At 42.0% G+C, this 23,687-nt stretch overlaps 1 protein-coding gene across 4 annotated transcripts in view; it reads left to right on the top strand.

The window, feature by feature from the left end:
* The window catches only part of TECPR2 (tectonin beta-propeller repeat containing 2), a 181,856-nt gene that overhangs the window by 114,769 nt on the left and 43,400 nt on the right, over positions 1–23,687 (top strand). For 3 of the 4 annotated variants that reach the window (XM_029597970.1, XM_029597971.1, XM_029597974.1), the window contains one exon: positions 13,522–13,670. In XM_029597970.1, coding sequence (XP_029453830.1) covers positions 13,522–13,670 — 149 coding nt within the window. Of the gene's footprint in view, positions 1–13,521; positions 13,671–23,687 lie in introns of those variants that run through there. The other variant, XM_029597973.1, reaches the window with a different exon arrangement.

Genomic DNA, 23,687 nt, shown 5'->3' on the forward strand with positions numbered 1-23,687 from the left:
TTCTTTGCTTTGCTGTTTACTGAAGAGGATGTTTGGGAGGTACCTGTAATGGAGATTTTCATGGGTAATGATTCAGATGGACTGAATCAAATCACGGTGAACCTAGAAGATGTGGTAGGCCTGATTGACAAACTGAAGAGTAGTAAATCACCCGGACCGGATGGTATACACCCCAGAGTTCTGAAGGAACTAAAAAGTGAAATTTCAGACCTATTAGTAAAAATTTGTAACCTATCATTAATTAGGCGGCGTGGTAGAAACGGGGAAAAGGAGGCGCTAGGGACGCGATAGTGTCCCTAGCGCCTCCTTTTTGACAGGAGTGGCGGCTGTCAGCGGGCTTGACAGCCGACGCTCAATTTTGCCGGCGGCGGTTCTCGAGCCCGCTGACAGCTACGGGCTCGGAAACCGGACGCCAGCAAAATTGAGCGTCCGGTTTTCGGCTCGACAGCCGCGGGCCAAATTCAAATTTTTTTATTTTTTTTTTTTTTACTCTTCGGGACCTCTGACTTAATATCGCCATGGTATTAAGTCGGAAGGTGCACAGAAAAGCAGTTTTTACTGCTTTTCTGTGCACTTTCCCGGTGCCGGAAGAAATTAGTGCCGACCTTTGGGTCGGCGCTAATTTCTGAAAGTAAAATGTGCGGCTTGGCTGCACATTTTACTTACTGTATCCCGCGCGCATACCTAATAGGGCCATCAACATGCATTTGCATGTTGATGGCCCTATTAGGTGCCGCGGGTTGGACGCGTGTTTTCCTCCCCTTACTGGGGAAGGGAAAACTCGCGTCCAATAGCAGGCTAACAGTGCGCTCTGTTGGAACGCACTGTACTGTATCGGCCTGTTGGTGAGCTCTATCAAAGCTGGAAAGTACTCTTACAAAGGATTGACGTTGTTTGGTCTAATCTAGAGGGAGTGGCTTCACAAGCTCAGGAGAACTTTCAAGTGATTAGAGACCATACTGAGCATGGCAGTTCTAAAGTGCTTATGTTTTGAAGGCTCAAACCTTTGGCCAGGGCCATCCTTGAGACAATCTGAGTAGCCATCCTGGCCTTGTGCCTTAGAGGGGACCCAGTGATAGCCCTGTTTCCAAAATCACTTTCTATCAGGCCGATACAGTACAGAGCGCTCCGATGGAGCGCACTGTTAGCCTGCTATTGGACGTGTGTTTTCCCTTACCCCTGATTCAGTAAGAGGAGGAAAACGCACGTCCAACCCGTGGCACCTAATAGCGCCCTCAACATGCAAATGCATGTTGAGGGCCCTATTAGGTATGCGTGCGGGATACAGTAAGTAAAATGTGCAGCCAAGCCGCACATTTTACTTTCAGAAATTAGCGATGACCTTTGGGTTGGCGCTAATTTCTTCCGGCGCCAGGAAAGTGCACAGAAAAGCAGTAAAAACTGCTTTTCTGTGCACCCTCCGACTTAATTATCATAGCGATAGTAAGTCTGAGGCCCCGAAGAGTAAAAAAAGTAAAAAAAAATATAAATAAAAATTGGAATTCGGCCTGCAGCTGTAAGGCCGAAAACCGGACGCTCAATTTTGCCTGCGTCCGGTTTCCGAGCCCGTAGCTGTCAGCGGGCTCGAGAACTGACGCCGGCAAAATTGAGCGTCGGCTGTCAAACCCGCTGACAGCCACCGCTCCTGTCAAAAAGGAGGCGCTAGGGACGCGATAGTGTCCCTAGCGCCTCCTTTGCATAGTGAATCGAGCGCACCGGCGAGGGGCCGGTGCGTGTGCCGGTGCGTGTGCCGGGAGGTGCCGGTGCGTGTGCCGGGAGGTCAGGCGTTCGTCCGCTCTCCCGCGGACTTTACTGTATCGGCCCGCATGTTTTTAGTGCCGGTGGGCTGAGAGGACCAATCTTGGGTGGGGATCCACTCTAGCAAACTTGCCTTAGGACCTTAAATCCCCAAGATCAGCCCTACTTCTCACTTCCCGAAGGTGTATTTGAGAGCGTCCTTGATAAGGATCACATTTCCCTTTATTTCTCATTAAACACGAGATGAGTTAAAAAAAATGCTGAACTGATTAAAAGCAGAAAAGGGACTGGAACTGATTTTAAATATTTCATAATGACCTGCCTTCATGATGGAAGTAGAGATACCATCCTGAGATGAGAAATGAAATTCAGATGCAGTCCATGTTTGAAGGGGAGGAAGGAAGCCATGCCTATGGCAGAGCTCTCCAGGATTTGAAGGCTCCAGTCAATCTGCTGCTTCCAGGCACATTTGCTCTGTGGCTATAGTAACTCAACTTACGCTACATTAGCCCTCTGGATGCAGTTCTTAAGAGGAATAGTTGCGATCTCCATTTACATTCATGCTATGTTTATATCTACCGCTGTTTCAAGCACACTGTGCTACTGGCTTGCCACTGTCTGTGAAAAAACACATCATGCTTCTTAATTCTGCCTTCTCCCAGAGCTTTACAGTGCCACGACATGTAGTCCTCTCCTTTATAATATTGTGTGTGTGTGTTGTTTCACAGAAGTTGCAGACAGTTTACCAGTCCAGGAACAATCCGAGATGGGGGTATATTTTGTAGCAAGGTGTAGGGTTTGTTACTGAGGAATAAAGCTCCTTACCCTTGCAGTATGCATCCATATAATACGTGTTACAGCATATTGTTAGAATAGCTGTGAATTTAAAATGTACAAAGCTTGCTGTTGTGGAATTAAGATTGGAAATTTGTATGCAAATCAACTCAAGATGAACGAGAACCTAAGATAAAGGCAAAACAACCTGATTTGGATCTGGTGAGGCTGGGGATGTAACTTCGGCAGTGGAGAGAGGGATAAATTGGCAGACTTAAGTAGGGCAGATAACTCTTTTTTTGCCATCATGTACTATATTGTTGCTTTAACAAGAATCTTATGGCTTCATGCAGTGCAACTAGTTAATTGTATTTTAAGCATTAGTAGACGTGCAGCAGTTTTAGAAATAGTTTTTACTGTGATACGTGTGTGCAGTACTTGTTAAGCTGTTTTAAGTGTTTTTAGAGCTCTCTCAACTTTATGAAAATGAAGTGCACCAGCACCAGAAATGATGTTTTAAGCTAACTCAGTCCTTTCCCTTCCACAGTGTATTCCAACAGCTCTATCTGCAGAGCTGCTTCTGATTAGGGTTACACTATCAGTATCAAGGTTTCTAAACACAGACTAATGACCTTTCTGGCCTGACAGTGGAGAATGTCATTGCACCTGATTTACAGATCTCTGTTCTGACGTTTCTTGGACAAGTCGTTCATCGGGTAATGGCTTTCACAAAGCTATGCTTGCAAGGGGGTTAGAGAAGGGGAAAAAGTAAAGGTTTTAAGATGTCTGTATGTGGCATTGGTTTTTGACATCCTGGGTGGTATGGTAAATGTAAATAATGTCTGGTAAGGCTGATTAGGGGATATGGGACTCCATTTGTTTCTGCTCTGACGTCGTTTGGACCCAAATATTTGAACAGCTGCCACCAACCCCCATCCCTTGCGTGACTTGGAAGAGCGTGTGGCATGCAGAAGTTGGGACATTATGCAAGCAGCGACAGACTGGTAGGAGGCTTAACATCCCTCTGTTCACGTCCCTTATGTAAATGAGAAATCAAAATGATCTGTCTTTGAAATTTAATTCTCTCAGGCTTCAGATGAACTTTGCAGGGCAGTCGCTGCCAGATTTAACTTCCTAGAAGGCTATACATGGTAACCCGGCATGTCACATACAGTCCTGGAACATTCAGTAAACTGGAAAGCATTCTCTGGAGATTTTGTTTGGCATCAGATCAATAGATTTTGTATCCAAATGCATGTGCTGTTACATATGCATAATCCCTTCCTGATGCAAAAATCAGGAAGATATATTCCACCCCCACAAGAAAAATTGTTATGCCCCAACATAAAGCAGAGGTATATAAAACTATTACAGCATACTTATACAAATATACAACATAAATAATTATCTTATAATTTACAATATAGGCAATGAATTACAGTTACAGTGTGTCCATAAAATTGTCTACATTGATTACATATGTATCCAATAAACACATGTCAAATATATCGACTATATTTCAAAAAAGTATTAGTTATCAGGTGCACAATACCAATAACCCCACCTTGTATAACATGGAACACTCATACTAGCACACTCATGCACACACACTTATTAAAATAGGCCTGAATAATAAAATCATTCACCCCTATTTTACACGCCACAAAAAAGGTCTAAAATAGATGCCTCATATATGAAACCCATGGTCTCTGCAACAAACACTACCGATCACAACTTCAACAGCATAATCCTCTTGCATTAAAGATGTAGATTTGATGGCACTAACGGTGATTCAGTATCCGCAAAGCACACCGCTTCAATGCTTAACCGCCGTGAAAGCCAATTCATCCAGCCGGTGTCCCACTGTCCCAACAAGGAACCTTGTTTCACCCTATCGGGCTGCTTTAGATGTATTCCCCTGGTGACCAACAAAACAAAATGAATATCGAAAACCAAAGCTAGAGAAATCTAACTCAAACCAAATATATCCACTTATCACACTCCAGCTTGTCTCTTCAAACACCAGATACTGCACTGTTACAAATTTTTAATTTTATATCATGAACTAGCGGTAGCCGGCCACGCGTTGCAGTGGCAGAGTCAGGTTCTTTACCCTCCCTCCCCCTTCCCCTTGCTCATTTACCTCAGTCACTCATCCTCCTCCCCCTTGGTCACTCACCCTCCCCTGTCCCCACTCCAACTCTCTCCCCTCACACTCACCTCTCCCCTCATTCTCCCTCCCCTGAAATGTATGCTTTCTTAGGTAAGAGGACCCAGACTGTAAGAAGCAGCTAGGATGCCAATTGAGAAAAAAAACACCGAAATAGAAATTGGTGATAGTAAATGTGGTCCGTCAGTGGGAGGTTGTGCGTGTTCTGTATCAAAATAGGGGAGTGCCTAACCAAGTTAGCACTCTCTATTTAGTTAATTGTTTTGTAGAGGGCTAATTTGGTGCCTTTCCGAGATCAGGGACGTTTTGTGTTTGTGTGTGCCCTCCGTCTTTCCACCCCAAAAGAACCCCACCATAAACGCAGTGTTTAAATACGCACTCCACACCCCCCACCCCGGCGAAATACAGTAACCCACTCTCCCGCCCCCCGCGAGAGTTACAGAATGACCGAAACTCCCCCCCCCCCCGAACACGCGCACAAGAAAATAACTACAGCCCCCACCGTGCAGCCCCCCCCCCCCCCGGGTACCTGTGCAAACAGTCGTTGGAGTGGGTGTTCAGTTCGGGATCGAAGTCTTGGGTTCGGGCCATCAGCTGCTAGCAATGAAAATGGCTCCGACTGCCCTTTGACCTGACTATGTCACTGTGGAGGAGTAATGGGAGTGCTAGGTTCCCTGACATAGTAAGGGCAAAGGTCCGCTGGCTGCCAGTCCTGAAAATGGCGTCGATGGGCCCTCGCCCTTACTATGTCACATGGGCTACTGCCGCCATTGTTGTCTCCGAGAGGCATAGTAAGGGAAAGGGCCATGGGTGCCATTTTGATTGCTGGCAGCCAACGGCCGTAGTGTACGCGATGTGTCCCGGACCGTTCTTGGCCCCCCGCTGGAGCAGCGCGGACTTGTTTCCGCATTTGTGTGTGTTCGGAGGGTGTGGGCAGTAAGTAGAACAGGCATGTGCATGGGGGGTGTGAGGAGGGTGTTTTTGTGTGAGTTCGGAGGGTGTGCGAATTGCCAACATGTGACATGTGCGTGGCCCCCCGGTGTAGCAGCCTGGAATTTGGTGCGTTTTGGTGTGTTTTGGGAGGGTGGGTGAAGTAAGTCCAATTGGCGTGTGTGTGGGGGGGGGGGGGGGGGAGGTGAGGAGTGTGGATTTCTGTGTGTTTGGAGGGTGTGTGAATTAAATACATTTGTCATGTGTGTGGGATGTGTGAGTGTTTGTGAAAGGTGTAAGAGGTTGCGCTGACGTCCGACGTCCACCAGATGTCGCTGTTTTGTGGAACCAATTTTTAAACCTTTTTTACCTGTCACAGGTGTGACATATATGTAATGTAAGTACAGAAGAACCTTCCCGTATGTGAAAGGAAGGTTGTGTCCAAATTTGAAAGCAATCTGTGCAGTGGTTTCTGAGATTAGCTATTTTGTACAAACTATTTAACATTTTTATTTATATAGATTGTCCCTCTATATAGAAACACTCCATTAGTTCAAGTGCACCTGCAAATGCATAGGGTATCATAATCAACTGCTCAAATATACATCTCTAAAAAGTTGTAACCTGATTTTCAAGATACAACGGATAACAAACCTGATTCAACGCTGTTCTCCAATCTCAAAACACGCCTCATACGCATGCTGAACAACAAACGTCACTGTCCATTTTCTGACACTTTGAATATCAGCAACAACCAATATGAGATCAAACTCTCCCCCCAGCCAAAAATTCCATCACCCTGTCAACAAATCACCGAACAAACACAGGAAAAGATCTTGTAATTATATTCCATTGGTGCCCCCATTTAAACAACCAAGCAAAATACTCGTACTACTACCACATCAAAAAATTATTCTAAATGGAAAACCACATTTATTCAGCATTTCAAAAAGAACACAATTCTGTCTCCTTATTCAAATCCTGGGGAGTTTGAGTAATCCCTCAGGAATTAGAATGTTCCAGTTATGCCCCCCATTTTTTAACCAACCGAACAGATTATTGATACTGCTGCCACCTCAAAAAGTAACTTTAAAGGGGAACCACATTTATTTTATATCTCAAAAAAAACACCTCCCATTCAATCTCCTTATTCAGACCCTGGGGAATGGAGTGTTCCAAGAGTAAATGAATTTTTGTTCTGTCTGCTATAATCGCCGGGCAAAATTCCCTCCCTGTTTACTGCTTAACATAAGAACATGCCATACTGGGTCAGACCAAGGGTCCATCAAGCCCAGCATCCTGTTTCCAACAGAGGCCAATCCAGGCCATAAGAACCTGGCAAGAACCCAAAAACTTAAGTCTGTTCCATGTAACCATTGCTAATGGCAGTGGCTATTCTCTTAAGTCAACTTAATTAATAGCAGGTAATGGACTTCTCCTCCAAGAACGTATCCAATCCTTTTTTAAACCCAGCTACACTAACTGCACTAACCACATCCTCTGGCAACAAATTCCAGAGCCTTATTGTGCGTTTAGTGAAAAAGTACTTTCTCCGATTAGTTTTAAATGTGCCACATGCTTAATTGCTTGATGACAAAGAATTTTGTCATTAACCTCATGCCCATGAAACGTCCAGCATTCTACAAGGGGAGCAGCATCTCTACCCACCTGTACACAACTTTTGTGTTCAGTGACCCTGAGACTGACTTCCCGTATAGTGTGCCCAATGTAAATAAGATCACACGGGCAAACTACAGCATAAATTACCTCTGCCAACCAACACGTATAGAGGCTAGGTATTTCAAATGCATATTTCAAAAAGGGATGACTGACTGTATATATAAAATATTTACACATACAGAGCAACCCCCACACATAAATTGACCCCTATCTTCCTCGAACTCCTTCACATGATACGTAGGACAAGCTAACAAACGTCTAAGATTTCTTCCTTTTTTTATAGCAAATATAGGGGTTTTACTAAACCCTGGGAGAGAACTCAAAATGGACCAGTGTTTCAAAATAATCCACTTGATCTCACATGTTCTTGAAGAATAAAGAATACAACACACTGTGCAAGTCATATTGGGGCGCTCTGTAGTTAACAACAAATTAGATCTATTCACATACAGACCCCTTTTATATGCCTATTTTACACATCTCTTAGGATATCCATGAGCAATAAATCTCTGCATTAATTCACCAGACCTGCTTTTATATTCTGCAATAGAGGAACAAATATGGCGATATCTAAGAAATTGCTCACTAGGGATATTTTCCTTAAGGATCCATGGATAATAACTCTCAAAATGCAGCATCGAATTTCTGTCAGTGGACTTTTTATACACAGAAGTATGAATTTTACCATCAATTTTACAAACCTTTATATCCAAAAACACAAAGTTATTCTTACTATATTGAAGGGTAAACTCCAAATTGGAGTCTACAGAATTTATGCAATAAAAATAATGCCATGAACCCATCATACCAACCCACCCATATCCAAAATAAATCATCAATATACCTCTTCCAAAAAATGTTTAAGGAAACAAGATGGATAGATGTGATCCTCCTCAAATATGGCCACATATAAACATGCGACTGATGGAGCTAAGGGAGACCCCATCGGGATCTCTTTCACTTGTTTATAGAAACTATCCTGAAATGTAAAATAAAACTGGGTAATGACCACCTCTGCCATCTGCATGATAACCATTTCCCTCTTAGGACATATTCAATTGAATGATAGTCCTTTTTTTTTTTTTTTCTTTTGTACTCCACCTGTTTTCTGAATTGTTGTCTTACTAAGTTATATGTAAAGCCTGTTGCTGAATTATTGTTCATTGTAAACCGATTAGATGTTCCCAACGATTATCGGTATATAAAAACACCAAATAAATAAATAAATAGTCTGTTGGATAATCTTCAATGCCATCTGCTGGAGTATATTTGTATACAAAGAATGTCAGCAGAAACCATGATGGCTCAATACACAGAATAGTCTCTAATTCATTAATAAAATGAGTAAAGTCCCATATATATACATTTACATTTTATTGAATTTATGAATCACCTAATTCAAAGTTGGCCTAGGCGATTTACAAGAATTACAAGCATAAATAAAGGAAACATAAAACCAATAGAAGTGATAATATAAAATCATAATACAGCACAGAACAAAAATGCATTAAAAATAAAATTTTAAATTAAAAATAAGCAAATCTAAACAAAAAAGGTTTTAGGAGAATTCTGAAATTTGTTATAGAATCGGACTGCCGCATTTCAAGAAGGAGTGAGTTCCAAAATTCAGGGCCTGCCATGGAGAAGGAACATTCATGTGTAATGTGAAGGCGTGCAATTTTGGGTGAGGGAACTTCAAGGAGGCTACGCTGTGAGGAGTGTAAAGAACGTGCTGGTTGGTAAAACTTAAGCAAAGAATTTTCCCAAGGAGAAGAGTCATCATTAAGTTTATACAACGTCATGCCAAGTTTATACTTGATACATTCAGTAATGGATAGCCAGTGTAGATTCATCAGAGTGGGTGTAAATGTGATCAGATTGCTTTGTTCCTGACAGGAGTTGAGCAGCTGAGTTAATAAGTAACTGAATGGGTTGTAAAGTGGAAGGCGGGAGACCAATATAGAGCGTGTTAAAAAAAAAATCAATGATGGGAAAGATAGAGGCCTGAAGTACTGTGCGGAATTCAAATGAAAAAAAGAAGCTTTTAAGTAGATGAAGTTTGAAAAAACCTTGTCTTATCGCATGTTTGACTTGAGGCTTGAATAAAAGAGTGCTGTCTAAGACAACTCCTAGACTTTTAACTTGGTTACTTATTGTAAAAAGAGAGGAGTTGATGCATATGGTTGATTCAGAAATTAGAGAGTAGTGACTAGATAGAGCAAGAAATTTGTTTTTTGACACATTCAGTGTTAATTTGTTGTGTTCCAGCCATGACTTAATTGAAGAAAAGCAGATATTGATGTGACTTTGTGAATTGTCCCAAGATTAGCGAATACGCATGAGGAATTGAATGTTGTCTGCATATAATTTGTTCGAATCTGTCAAATTGGATAGAATTTTGCAAAAAGGTGCTAAGTAAATATTGAAAAGTAATAAGGAGAGAGCAGAGCCTTGAGGGACTCCAGTTTTAATGTGAGAAATGGATGAAAAGTCATTGAGGATTTTTACTTTAGTGCAATTCCATAAATAGGAATGGAACCAGTTTATAACTGTGCCAGATAGAACTGCTTCCTGTAAATGAAAGAGTAGAATGTTATGATCCACAGTATCGAAAGCCGATGAAATATCGAGAGAGACTAGAATGTACTGATGGCCATTATCGATGCCTCTTCTAATGGTGTCAGTTAAAGAGCGAAGTAGGAGTTCCGTATTAAGAGCACGACGAAATCCAAATTGTTGGGGATCGAGAACCTCAAATTTTTCAATATGTTCTGATAACTAGGTCAGAACTGAGGCTTCTAAGACTTTCGAGAAAAAGGGTAATGACGAAATTGGCCTATAGTTAGGATTGAAAGGGTCAAGATTAGATTTTTTTCAGCAAAGGACAAACAACTGCCTGCTTAAGGCTGTCAGGAACAATACCTTCATTTAGAGAGAGATTAATTAAACGTGTGAAAAATGGAGCCAAGGTGTCTTTGGCAGCTTTAAACAAAGAAGAAGAGCAAAGAGCTTGTGGACAAATTGTGGTATTAGATTTAGCAATAAACTTGGAGACCTCCATTGATGCCACATAGTCAAAATTTTCCCAGGGAGGTATGAAGGAGAAGGCTTCTTCAGAGTACCATTTTGAAATATTGACGAAGTTAAGACATAGTTTCTCAATATTTAGGTTGAAAAATTTGAGGATAGAATCAGCAGAAAGAGTGTTAGAGGATCGCAGATTTGGTATTAAATTAGTCAAGTGTCTAATGATATTGAAAAGAATTTTCGGGTCATGACCAGCGTTATTAAATTTGAGAAGTATCTTTTCTTAGCTTCCAAGATACGGGTTTGATACAACTTTAGAGATGTGCTAAATGCTTGGGCAAGATGAGAAGAAGGATGCTTGCGCCAAGTGCATTCTGATTTCCTCAGATTCTGACGAGCAGGTTTAATTTACGTGGAAAGCCATGGCTGGGGTTTAAAGAACCTTGGAGAAAAGGTTCTGAGTGGAGTTAATGAGTTAAGAGTTGAACGAAGTGTGTCGTTCCACTGGGCAATAGAATTAGAAATACTAAGAAAAGATATTGTTGATGTTGCTGACGGGATAGTGGAAGAAAACAGATCAGTGTCAATTTTGCAACATTTTACTAGACTAGAAGTGCTCTGAGAAGTAGGAGATAAATTTGCAGTATGAAAACAAAATTGAATCAAAAAATGGGCAGACCATGGAACTTGACTAACTGTTAAGGAAGAGATGGCAGACTGAGCAAGAGACTTGTTAACAAAGACAAGGTCTAAAGTGTGGCCTAATTTGTCAGTAGGTCCACAGACTAATTGATGCCAACCAAGTGAATCCATAATATCAAGAAATAAGGAGCAATACAGTAGAGGAGGTAAGATGTCAATTTGTAAATTAGTCTCCAAGAATGATCATGTTGTTAAGATCGGTCTTGGAGAGCATTAGGAGTTCAAACAGAGGTGAGAGATTATTGGCAAGTAGTTTAGGTGGAGCATAAATTAAACAGTGAAAAAATACCAACAGAAACTTATAAGCATTTCCAGAGAAGAATCATGGGAGAAGATTTCAGTTTTGATATTCCAAGAGTCTTTATAAATCACCAGTAAGCCACCACCCCTTTTCTTTTGACGAGAGTGAGACACAAATGAATATCCAGAAGGGCAAATTTGATTAAGCGTAATAGCATCTGCGTCTAATAACCAGGGCTCTGTGAGACAGCAAAAATCAATTTGTTCATGAATAATAATATCGTGAATTAATTGAAACTTCTCACCCACTGAGCATTAATAAGACTTAATAAGATTTAATATGTTTCACAAATGGTTACAATAAAAGGACAATAAATTTGGCTAAGGGTTCAAATAAGGACCCTATCCCTGACGCAATAGGTCTATCCAGGAGGGTTGTCCACAGACTTTTGTATCTTAGGTACGATATACATGTAAGGAGCTGATGGACAAGGTTGAATCAAATACCTATATTCTTTAGAAGAGATAGCCTTCTCTCGCAGAGCATGTTGTAAAATATCCTTAACATACTCTTGTAAATCCATGCAGAGGTCAGCTGATAATCTTAAAAAATAAGATGTATCATCCAGTTGACCATTTTGAAGTGGTTTCATGCCAGCTGATAGGTAGTTATGCAGTTATAGCAATGTTTTCCAACCTTTTCAAGCCCAAGGAATACCTACATTAATAAAACGTTGTGTGGCACACCAGCTTCCATGGAGCAAGCAATGCAGACATGGAGAGGATTCATACATCCAAAAGAAGAGGTACGGAAGCACTGAAAACTCCACCAGTCTCTCTTCCAAATTTTAAAACAAAGGAAGAAAGGATGCAGAGAGAGACACAAGCCCATCACAATGCACCAGCTCCCTCCAAATACAATTGCAGGAGAGGAGTAAAGTCATCGTGGTGCAGACAGCTAGCTCAATTAGTACCCTGACTGCCACATGTGGCTGCAGGAGCTCCTTCTCTGCTTCTTCTCCCAACGCTCTAGGTGTTGTCACTTCCAGTGCTTGGTGTATGCTCTCGCCAACTGGGTATAAGACAGAGGTTGAAAGAACTCAAACAAGGAGATTCAAGAGTGGAAAGGAGGTGTTATGTGCAGTGTATGTGCTGTACAAAGTGGGACTCGGTTGTCCATGGCTTCAACGCTGTCCCTTAATTACTACACTCCATGGCTCATGCTGCAGCTAAGAAGTATGCAGGATTACACATGTTCTCAGAAAGAAGCTCCTACACCTTTAAGAGCCACTGTTGGTGTCACTGTTGGTGTCTCTTGTTGCAGAGACCATGTGCTGGTCTGGATCCGAGCATCAGGCAGCGGTGACTTTTCCATGGCACACCTGATCAGCTGTGTGCCACTGGCCCTAACTGGCTCAGTCTCTTCTTTTGGGAGGAAAATCAATGTTTGTTCTGGCAATTGTGTGTTCTGGTACATTGGTTCGAAAATACTGAACTTGTGAATATTTTCCCGTTAGGCATTCAGCTGCCAGAACAAACAATGGTCTATCAATTATTCTCCTCCCAAAGTAGGAGGCTGAGCCAGTTAGGGCCAGGGGCACGACAGCTGATGTATTCTGGTGGAGGTATAGGCCCCATGTAGCATGTTATGGTATGAGGTGTCTAGGCGGGATGGCCTCTAGATTGCACCCCCCCAGCCAGCATGGCAGGCACTCTGCATTTGCCAAAGCGTGTTTGCAGGGTAGCTTACTGCAGTGCTTGTGACTATTTATAGACTTCAGACCAGAGATTCCTGAAAGCATGACCGTCAGCAGAATGCACCAAGTTAACTTAAGGTCATCTTTCCTGTCCAAACAGTGGAAATTATGTTGAACTGATTTCTTTCTTCTTTCTTCCTTCCTATCTTATTTGGATATTTTTTTTCTGGTCCGTTATACTGGTAAATTCTGGTTTTAGGTTTGATTGTGCTATTCCTTTATATACCCAGTGGTAATAAGGTCACACATAAAAATGCAGCATTTATTTCAATTCTGCAATATTCAGTAGAGAAATGACAGATTTGGGGTGCTTAGGTTTCATTTTTAGAAACAATGTAAATATGTCTACAGGAAATTTTCAAGCATTCATTTTTTGAGAGCAGTTTCTTTAAAGGCAGGATCTCTAGGTACTCGGACATGGCTATGCCGACGAGTACCATGTGAACCGATGATTTATGATTGAAGGTGTTTCTTTGTTACTAGGAGCCGTAAAACTGTCCAGTTTGACATGCGGTAACCAGCACATCTGGGCCTGTGATACTGGTGGTATCGTTTACTTCCGGGTGGGGACTCAGCCTCTTAACCCAAGTATGATGTTGCCAGCATGGATAACGATTGAGCCACCTGTTCAGGTAAAGCATTTTTGGTTTTAACATTTTTTTTTCCTGAAGAGGGATGTGGAACACATCTTATGCAGGTACTTAGCCTTAGGACATGATTAGTGCTTTTCGTGAAGTATTGCTGCCCCCTCCTCCCTCATCTCTACCAATGTTATTGCCTTTTATACTTAGGGGAGCCCTTTAATAGCAAGTGAAGATAACTGAAATTTGGTACACAGGTGCAAGTTTTGGAAAATGCACTCACCCGCTTGCCGGAGGAGAGTGCATTTCCTTGGCTGGTGAGCCCAGGAGCCAGCCTTAGAGAGTGGAGAGGAGATGGAGACATTTTCAGCCCTGATTGGGACCTTGGGGGGAAGGTGGGGAGGAGACTCTGGCACTTAGGAAAAAGAGTGAGAATGAGAAGCCTGAAGGGTGGGGGGTAGGGTTAGAGAGCGAGAGGAGAGAGGGATGTGGAGAGGAGAGGACTGCTGATTGGGGGGGGGGAGGAAGGCAAGGGGTTGTGGAGTGGAGGAAAGAGTGAGGGGGCTTACCCTGGAATGTGGCGGGGTGTGCACTTGCCAAAGAAGAAATGTGGTCACCATATACTGCTTGCAACCTCCTTCTCCCTTTTTTTAAAAGTATGAGGGGGGCAGGTAGAAGATGGGAGTAAATGGCACCTGCATTATGTCCTTAGTGAGTAAGTCCTGCAGGAATTATTAACCCAGTGCTATAAAAACCTAAAAAGAAATACAGCCTTTTCTCAAAATGATTGCTTTCCTTCCTTACTTCTGACTGTACTGGACCTGCTCCCTGCATGGGATTAAAGGCAACCGGCTAAAATGTAGAAGACCCACTTCTGATGACTAAAGGAACTAATTTTTTTCTGTTGAAGCAAGGCTGAATTAGCCATGACATGTGGTGGTGATGTTATCTGATGGCGCTGAATGGACTCTTCTCTCTAAGATCATAGACATTTGCTCTACTGAACATGTACGGGAATTCCCACGCAGGCATGGCCCCTCAATCTTTTTTTTTTGTCCAAACTTTGGTGTGCATGTGTATCCTATCTCTCTGAAAAAATTTTCCTCTTAATCATATCTCTAAAACTTTTTTCAATTATTTAGTTTCCTTGCTGTCTCGGCAGCCCCCCAGACAGCACTTTTCAGTGCTATATATAAAAATAAATAAAAAGGAATGAAAGAATAGTTTCTTCACAGAATATGTGAATTCAAGAAGCCCACAATGAATGGTTTCAAAGACCGCATATACCGTAGAAAGATGTCCATTATGGACGGACGGACGGACATGACCTATCTTACCGCTGCCTTGGACTGGACCATGACCAGATAGATTGCTATCACTGTGGCTGCATGTCTGTATGGTCTCAGAAATCCAGGACCGGGAAAATGGAGGAACTGCATAAGACTGAGGAACTGCAGTTGATCCTCTTCCTGGAGCAGGGCCTCTTCATGCTCTCTGGGTGCAGGAGTTCCTCAAAGAGGAGCAACAGGCCAAGTCTTCAGGGTTGAGTAAGCAAAAAGCAGCTAAGAAAAAGACACTGCAGAGTTGGCAGCATACCTGGCACCAATAAATTATTGATTGCCGCTGTTGATGCAACCGTCGCACCTTCCTCTGCTACAATCATCCCAGCACTGTCGATGCATCAGTCACTGGTGCCATTGATGCGCATAGGGCTTCATCGAAGCACAAAGCCTTGATGCATAAGTCCTTGATGCACTCAATGCACAGAGTCTCAGAACATGCAATGCATCAAATGACACCTGGAACACTCCAGACATTGGAACACAACTGTTCTCTTACATTTCTGGTAACACCCTTACAGAAAAGAGGACTGATGGGGGCAGAAGGTGATAATAATACAGGTACCCACCGATCTGCAGTGGATTGTCACCATCAAGATTATCATAGCAAGGCCTTCGTGTAGGGGCACCAGATCCCATTTGCTCAGTGGTCCCCTTAATTTCAAATCAGCTCCTAATGCAGCTCATACAAATTCCAGGGGATATACAAAGAGATTCTATCTTGGTATCAGGAGAGGATTTCCACCTCCAATGCCCGCCAAAGGGCACATGAGCCCTTGGTCCAAGTGGTGGAGTAGGTGAAAACTTTCTTTATCTCTCTGGCTTCTAAGGATAAGGGGTGGGGGGTACTCTCCAGCCTTTCCTTTCCAAGATATCAGATTTGCTCCCATAGGAAGGAGTCTATTTCCCCAGATACGTAGACACTCAATTAGATCCCCGTAAAGTAGTTCTAGTCCTCAACACTTGCTTGCAGTGGAGTCCAGCCAGTCTGAGCAGGTACACCAGGAATATACCCCTCCAAGATGACTAAGGTCCGTCCCCCCCTCAATCACCTAATTCATCATCGGAGTCATCCCTACCTGAACTTCTGAAACATTTGTTTCCCTCGAGGACCTCTCACTCCAGATGTATGGACAAGTTGGAAACAGCACTCAGAGTCTATGTTCATAAGGACAAGGATCTTCATGTGAAAGTCTTTGGCCTTCTTCACATTCTAGAGATCTGTCTGAACCAGCAGCCATTCCAATCCATGATATTCTATAAGAGTTACAAAGAAGAATGTGGGAGAATCCGATTTCCTGCACCCCAGTAGCAAGGAAATTAGACTTCAAGTACAGAGCACAAAAATCTCCAGGTTACAGAGTAGTACAACTACCTCACCATTCAGTAGTAGTGGAGACAGCACTTAAAAGAGCTAAAAAAAAAAAAAAAGAATATTTTCCAGTACTCCACCTGAAAAGGATCCCAGGTTATTAGAGTATTCCAGAGCTCCATGCTCATTTCTGCTCACCAGTATTACATGGGTCAATACTTACATGATTATATGTAAAAACTGATACTTCTGGTGATACTGGTTCAGCATATCCAAAACAATTTCTTTTTTTTTTTTTATAATTCAAACTTTATTTGAGACTAGACAGAAAAAGAAAAGAAACATATGACATAATAAACTATATCCTACACAATATTTCTCAATTTACCATAATTGGTTCAAAATTATGTAATTATGGATCAAGAGTAGAAGAACCATAAGCCATTAATGTAAGAAATAAATGGACAGCTAAAATTTCTGACACAGAATGTTTTTCCATAATTAGTAACTTGCTCTAACTCTTTTTACATGTCACATGTCAACAATTTGTTTTCCTTATCATAAGAAATAAAACTTATAATTCCATTTAGTCTCTTCTTTTGTCTATTGTACCCAGAACCCAAATCCCAACCCTCCCTCCCCCCCCCGTATAAACTTCAAATACACTGAAACCAAGCCTCTCAGGAATGTATTGAATAAGTATGCCTATGAAAAGGAGGAACGTGACCATCAACAGTTTGTTTGCATATTTCTCCAATTCAGATAAGAGGACTGTTTTTTAAAATGCTAGTACCCTTTTATTTTTATAGGCAGTTATTTTGCACAATCTCTAGAGTTCTTCCATGCAAATTTGAACTAGGGCTAAGGTGGGTACTGTGCTTTCCCTCCATTTTCTGGCCATTTCACATCTAGCTGCTGTAGAAATAAATTTTATTAGTTTCTGTTGATACTTATTTCCTTTGACATATGGTTCATTTAACAATGCTGTTTTGGGAGTCAATATAATATTGCTTTTGATAATAACACTCAGCCAGTTGGATATATCCAGCCAGAATTTTTTAACCAAAGAACAATTCCACCATAAATGGTAAAATGTACCATGTTCACCACAGCCCTTCCAGCATTTATCTGATACACTGGGGTAAATTTGTAGGAGTTTTGATGGAGTGTAGTACCATCTATATAAGAGTTTAAGACCGCTTTCGATTAGTGTGGTAGATATCAGGTCTTTACTAATCAAGCAGTAGGTGCTAGTCCAGAAGTCATTTTCTTGTTCCTCCCCCAAATCTGCCTCCCAGGCCCATACAAAGACTGGTTTTTGTTTAATTTCCTGGTTTAATAAACTATAAATTTTGGACATTTTCTGTTTTGTCTGCTGATTTACAATATACCTCAAACATGGTAACGTTTTTAGTAAGGTCCTGTTGTATCAATGGGGTCTGTAGGAAGTGCCGAAGTTGCAAATAGTGAAAGTATTCAGAAAGGGGTAAATCATATCTAGTTTGTAGAGTGTTGAAATCTAACATACCTGAGCGCAACTATGAATACCTTTCTTTATCCAAGTAGCAAAGGATTGAAAGGCCAACCTTTCCCTAAAGTCTGTACGATGATAAAGGAGGGTATTCATTGACCAGGCTTTAGGGCCCACAATAGTAAGCTTCCACTTGTTCCATGTTTGTAATGTATGTAAAAGTGTTTCGGTAAAAGCTTGAATGAGTGGCCATGTCTTTTTGGGTTGCCACAGTAAAGCCTGTAAGGGCATATGGCCGATAACTGCTTGTTCCAGATTGCCCATGGTTTACGCGGTGTCATCTTATACCAATCAATAATAGATCTTAATTGAGCAGCAGCATGGTAACACAAGATTGTGTAAGGCTAATCCACCTTGCATTTTGGGTTGGAAAAGAATTCTTTGGGCTATTCTAGGATGCTTTCCTTTCCAGATAAATTTAATTATTTTACGTTGCCATTTTTTCAGCATCTCTGATGGAATATTATAAGGGATTGTTTGAAAAAGATAACTAACATGCAGGCCGATACAGTACAGTGCGCTCCGGCGTTTGGACGCGCATTTTCGACACGCTAGCTTTACCCCTTATTCAGTAAGGGATAATAGCTTGTTGAAAACGCGCGTCCAACCCCCCCCCGAAACTAATAGCGCCCGCAACATGCAAATGCAAGTTGATGGCCCTATTAGTTATTCCCCGCGTGATACAGAAAGTAAAATGTGCAGCCAAGCGCGTAACCCTTTGAAAATCTGCCCCTTCCACCCCCTGCGCGCGCAAGCCCCAGGATGCACGTAAGTCCCGGGACTTTCCGGGGGGGGGGGGGTGCATGCTGGGGGGGCGTGTCGCAGCCGGCGCGTCATCGGGAGGCATTCCTTGGGCGGGGCCGCGGGTGTGGTTCCGGCCCAGGGGCGTTCCGGGGGCGTGGACACGGCCTCCGGACCAGCCCCCGGACCGAAACATGGCGCACCGGCACACGCAAGTTACGCCTGCCTCGTGCAGGCGTAACTTTTGAAATAAAGGTAGGGGGGAGTTAGGGCCGGGGGGCAGGTTAGTTAGGGGAAGGAAAGGGAAGGTGGGGGGGTGCCGGAAAGAAAGTTCCCTCCGAGGCCACTCGGAGCGGCCTCGGAGGGAACAGAGGCAGGCTGCGTGGCTCGGTGCGCGCAGGCTGCCGATTTTGCGCAGCCTTGCACGCGCCAACCCCGGATTTTAAAAGATACGCGTGGCTACGTGCGCATCTTTTAAAATCCGGCGTACTTTTATTTGTGCTGGTTGCGCGAACAAAAGTATGTGCACGCATACTTTTTTAAAATCTGCCCCTTTACTTTCAGAAATTAGCGCCTACCTGTAGGCGTTAATTTCTCTTGGCACCGGGAAAGTGTACAGAAAAGCAGTTAAAACTGCTTTTTTGTACACCCTCTGACTTAATATGGCGATATTAAGTCGGAGGTCCCAAAAGTTAAAAATAATAAAAAATAAAAAAATGTAAAATCGGCTCGCGGGTTGAAAACCTGACGCTCAATTTTGCCGCTGTCCGGTTTCCGAACCCGTGGTTGTCAGCGGGTTTGAGAACAGACGCCGGCAAAATTGAGCGTCGGCTGTCAAACCTGCTGACAGCCGCCGCTCCTGCCCCTAGCGCCTCTTATCCCTAACGCCTCTTTTTACCCTGGGCCCTAATTTGAATAATTTTATTTACTGATTCGCGTGCACAGGAGATTTTTACTGTATTGGCCTGCTGGGGAGGATATTCACTTTTAAAGTTGCAATACAGCCTATCCATGATATATGGTAGCGGTCCCATTCTTCAAGATCCCGGAAAATACATGTAATTAAAAGTGGATAATTAAGTTGGAAAATATCCATCCTAGCACCAATATAGATACCTAAGTATTTAATTTTTTCTCTGGCCCATTTGAATTGGAATCTTTGTTTAAGATCCTTTACCTGGCTAGCCGGGAGTGTTATGTTGAGAATCTCCGATTTATCCCAGTTTATTGAAAACCCGGATGCAGTGCTAAATTGCACAATGTCCTTGACACTCTCCAGCAGAGAGAAATCATGGGATTTGTGATTGTAAATATCACATCATCTGCAAACATGGATAGCTTGGATGAAAACTTGCCTACTTGTATTCCGCTTATCTTGGAATTTTCATGGATTCTTTGAGCTAAGGACTCTATAAATAGAGCGAATAGAAGTGGGGATAAAGGGCATCCCTGACTTGTACCACGTCCTACCTGGAAGGTTGCAGAGTATCCCCCATTGACCTTTGTACAATCCATGGGGGTTTCATAGAGCTTGTTCAGCCATTTGAGAAAGAAAGGACCAAACTCCATTTTTTTTTAAAGAACTTTAAATAAATAAGGCCAGTGAACCAAGGTCTTTTCAGCATCCATGGCCACCAGATAGAGTCCAGGATTTTACAGATGTTGTCTAAGGCCATTCGTCCAGGAATGAAACCAGCTTGATCAGGATTTATAATATATGCTCTAAAACTATTAAGTCTGTTTACTAAAATTTTAGCTAATCTTTTAAAATCTATATTAAGAAGGGGATATGGGTCGATATGAACCACTATTCATGGGGTCTCGTCTAGGCTTAGCTATTACCGATATCCCTGCCATATTAGAATTGGAAGACAAGGATCCATCAGAGCGTAATGCATTGAACATTTTGATTAGGGGAAGAGCCAACTCACTTATGAAACATTGATTAAAGCGAGCTGAGAAGCTGTCCAAACCCGGATATTTGTTTGGCTTTAACTGTTTGATTGCCAATGTTACTTTGTGTTGGGAAATACCTTTGTCAAGGAAAGCGCTTTGATCATCAGTCAAAAAATCATCTATGGAATCCGAAATAATTGCTGATTTAGCTTTATATAACGCAGAATAAAATCGTAAAAAGCATTGTCGAATATCTTTATTAGAAGTGAGTATACTGCCATTTTCGTCTTTAATTTTTGTGATTATATTCTGTGTGCATTTTGCTTTCAATTTGTTAGCTAAATTTTCCCAGCTTTATTTCCCCCTTCGAAGTAAACATGCTTGACCTGTTCTATAGACTGGGCAATTCTAGCCACATCTAGTTCTGCAATTTGAGACTTGCAAACCTCAACCTTTTGTCTGTTCTCATATGAGGGATCTTGCTTATGGTGCCATTCAAATTGAATTAGCTGGTTCATTAAGGTCTCTCTTTCTCTCTCTCTCATGGTACTCCCTCTTCTCAACAAAGGAGGCTCTGGCTATCAATTTTACTCACAGTACCGTTTCAAGCAATCCCAAACAATGATTGGAGATGTACCTTCTAAATTATTAAATTTTAAATACTCCAGTATATCAGCTGTACATTTTGCAACATATGTTTCATCATCCAAGAGGCTATCATCTCCAAAAGCATTGACCCTTATCGTATTTGGGAAAAGATATTTCTGACCAAATTGGAGAGTGGTCAGACCATGTTGGCTCTGTCCACACTTTTATAAACCTATTTACTAATTCCTTATCCACAAATATAAAGTCTATCCTTGAAGTGTTGTATGGCTTAGAAAAAAAAAGTATAATCTTCTACTTGGTGTGAAAAAACCGCCAGGTATCTTGCCAAGAACCTCTTAAATTGCACGCGATCTGTTTTGGAGACAGAATCATATCCCCCTGAATTATCAATAAATGGATAGTCATATTACAGTCCCCTGCTATTATAAGATAACCTTCAGCCTGAGTCATAATAGTATCTGCTGAGTTGGAGAAAAACAAACCTTGTTGTGCATTTGGACCATAAAGGCTTATCAATGTGTATTTTTCACCAGCAGCATTCATTATAACCATTAAAAACCTCCCCTGAGGGTCCCAATGGCACACTATTAACTCGAATGCAAAGTCCTTCTTGAAGAGGATCCCGACCCCTGTATACCTTGCCATCTTCGAATTGGCTGACCAATATTGCTTAGGATACAAATCAGAGTACATCAAATGTTCAAATCTTCCTTTCAGGTGGGTCTCCTATACCATCGCAATTGCAACATTTGCTTTATGGAGATCTGTTAGCAATAATTTCATCTTATGGGGAGAATTTAACCCTTTAACATTTAAGGATAATATTTTAAAAGAAGCCATATTCTCCTACCATAATGATGGTCTTAATGCTATAATTAGAGATGCTAATATTATCCTACAATGATACTCTATTAGATTTGAATTTTGAGCATTCTTAATAATTGGAAGACCCCTTTTAAAATAACTGAGGCATTGATGACAATTTCCAAATAAAGAACAGCATAACCTTTACTCTCAAATTCCCAACCCCCCACATGGAACCTTTGGAACATTAAGGTCCCTTTTAACAACTCTAGGAGGAAATAGTTGTCAAAGCATCACGGTTCATCCCCCGGTAGAGCCGCTAACCAGTATACAGAAAGCAAGGTCTTTTCATCCAGGATATAACCTCGGTAGCCTTCTTAGCCAGAGATTAGTACGCTCGCCTTAACTTGTGTGTCTTCATATATATCTGCTTAATTTTAGGAAAGTTGTACTGAAATCCTTATAGTCATGTTTTATCGGTGTCTGGAGCACTCTGGTCCGGGGTCCTATGCAGTCTTTTTCCATCCTTCCCTGCTCTCTGCCATCACGGTTCTTCCTTCTGCATTGAGTTGGGAGGGTGATCGCGGCTGTATTTCTAGTGTGTTAAAGCCTGCTTTCTTTAAGACCGCTACAGCTTCATTTAGGCTCTGCATACGATGTGATGTTCCTTTAATAGAAAACCAGAGTCCAAAGGGATATAGCCATCGATATCGAATGTCTTCATTACACAGGATTGTTGTTACTGGTTTCAAATCCTGTTTTTTCTTGAGGGTAGTTGGAGATATATCTGCAAAAATTTGTATATCATTACCCTCTAGTTGCAGTACAGTTTGTTTACGTGCTAATGAGTAAATATGTTCCTTGACTGCAAACTCATGAAAGCATACAACAATGTCGCGCAGTCTATTTACTGGTTTTGGGCCTAAAGCTTGGTGGGCTCTTTCAATTTTTATGTGAACTTCAGAATCAGGAAGCATTGCATTTTCAGCTCTTCCTCGGCTTAGAATATCTTTGCAAATCTGAGTTATTACTTGAAGGCTATCCGCATATTCAGGTATTTCTGGAATCCCATGAAAACGCAAATTTACTCTCCTATTTCTGTTTTCTATATCTTCCAATTTTGTGACAAGTTGTGATATCTAGGCGGACATAGTTTTATTATCTTTTTGTAACGTACTCAGTTTTTCTGCTTACAACTCTAACTGTTAGGAAAACTTACGAAAATCAAATTATTTTCGTCTGATCGACAACTAGTTGTGAATTGTATTTGAATGAGGGAAAATATACCTATAATCTGCCCTGGATGCTTCGATATTTGTCCGGCAAGGTACGGAGCTCCGGTTTAGGCGTCCGAGCGCTCTAACGTCATATCCTCCGTGTGATCCACAACCATTTCTAAACATGGAAGAGTGCATATGTCACATGATTTGATCAATTTATGAAGCATTTGACATGACTGCCCAAACTTTATCATCCTAGATAGGAACATGTTGATGGTTTGGTTACATGCCAGTGGCTTGAGGGACAATGTCCACAATAAGCTAACAGATGTTCTCTGCCTGGGAGACCATCTCTTCAGAGATACCCTCAGAGAAACAGTTGCTCAAATCAGAGCAACACATGGCGGTCCAATCTCTCTCAATAGGCTCAGAGCAACAGTCCACTTCAAGCTGGCCTTGCTACGCTTTTAAAAGGCCGTACTTCCAGAGACACCCTTGCCGAGAATTTCAGAGATATTGGATCCCGCCTCTGCTTCCACAGCAGCAGCAGCAACAACTTCCTGCCCGAAGTAGACAACGTGAATGCTGTCAACCAAAGACAGTATAACAGGCCCA

This window comes from Rhinatrema bivittatum, chromosome 4 (assembly GCF_901001135.1).
Source record: "Rhinatrema bivittatum chromosome 4, aRhiBiv1.1, whole genome shotgun sequence".
Taxonomy (NCBI): domain Eukaryota; kingdom Metazoa; phylum Chordata; class Amphibia; order Gymnophiona; family Rhinatrematidae; genus Rhinatrema; species Rhinatrema bivittatum.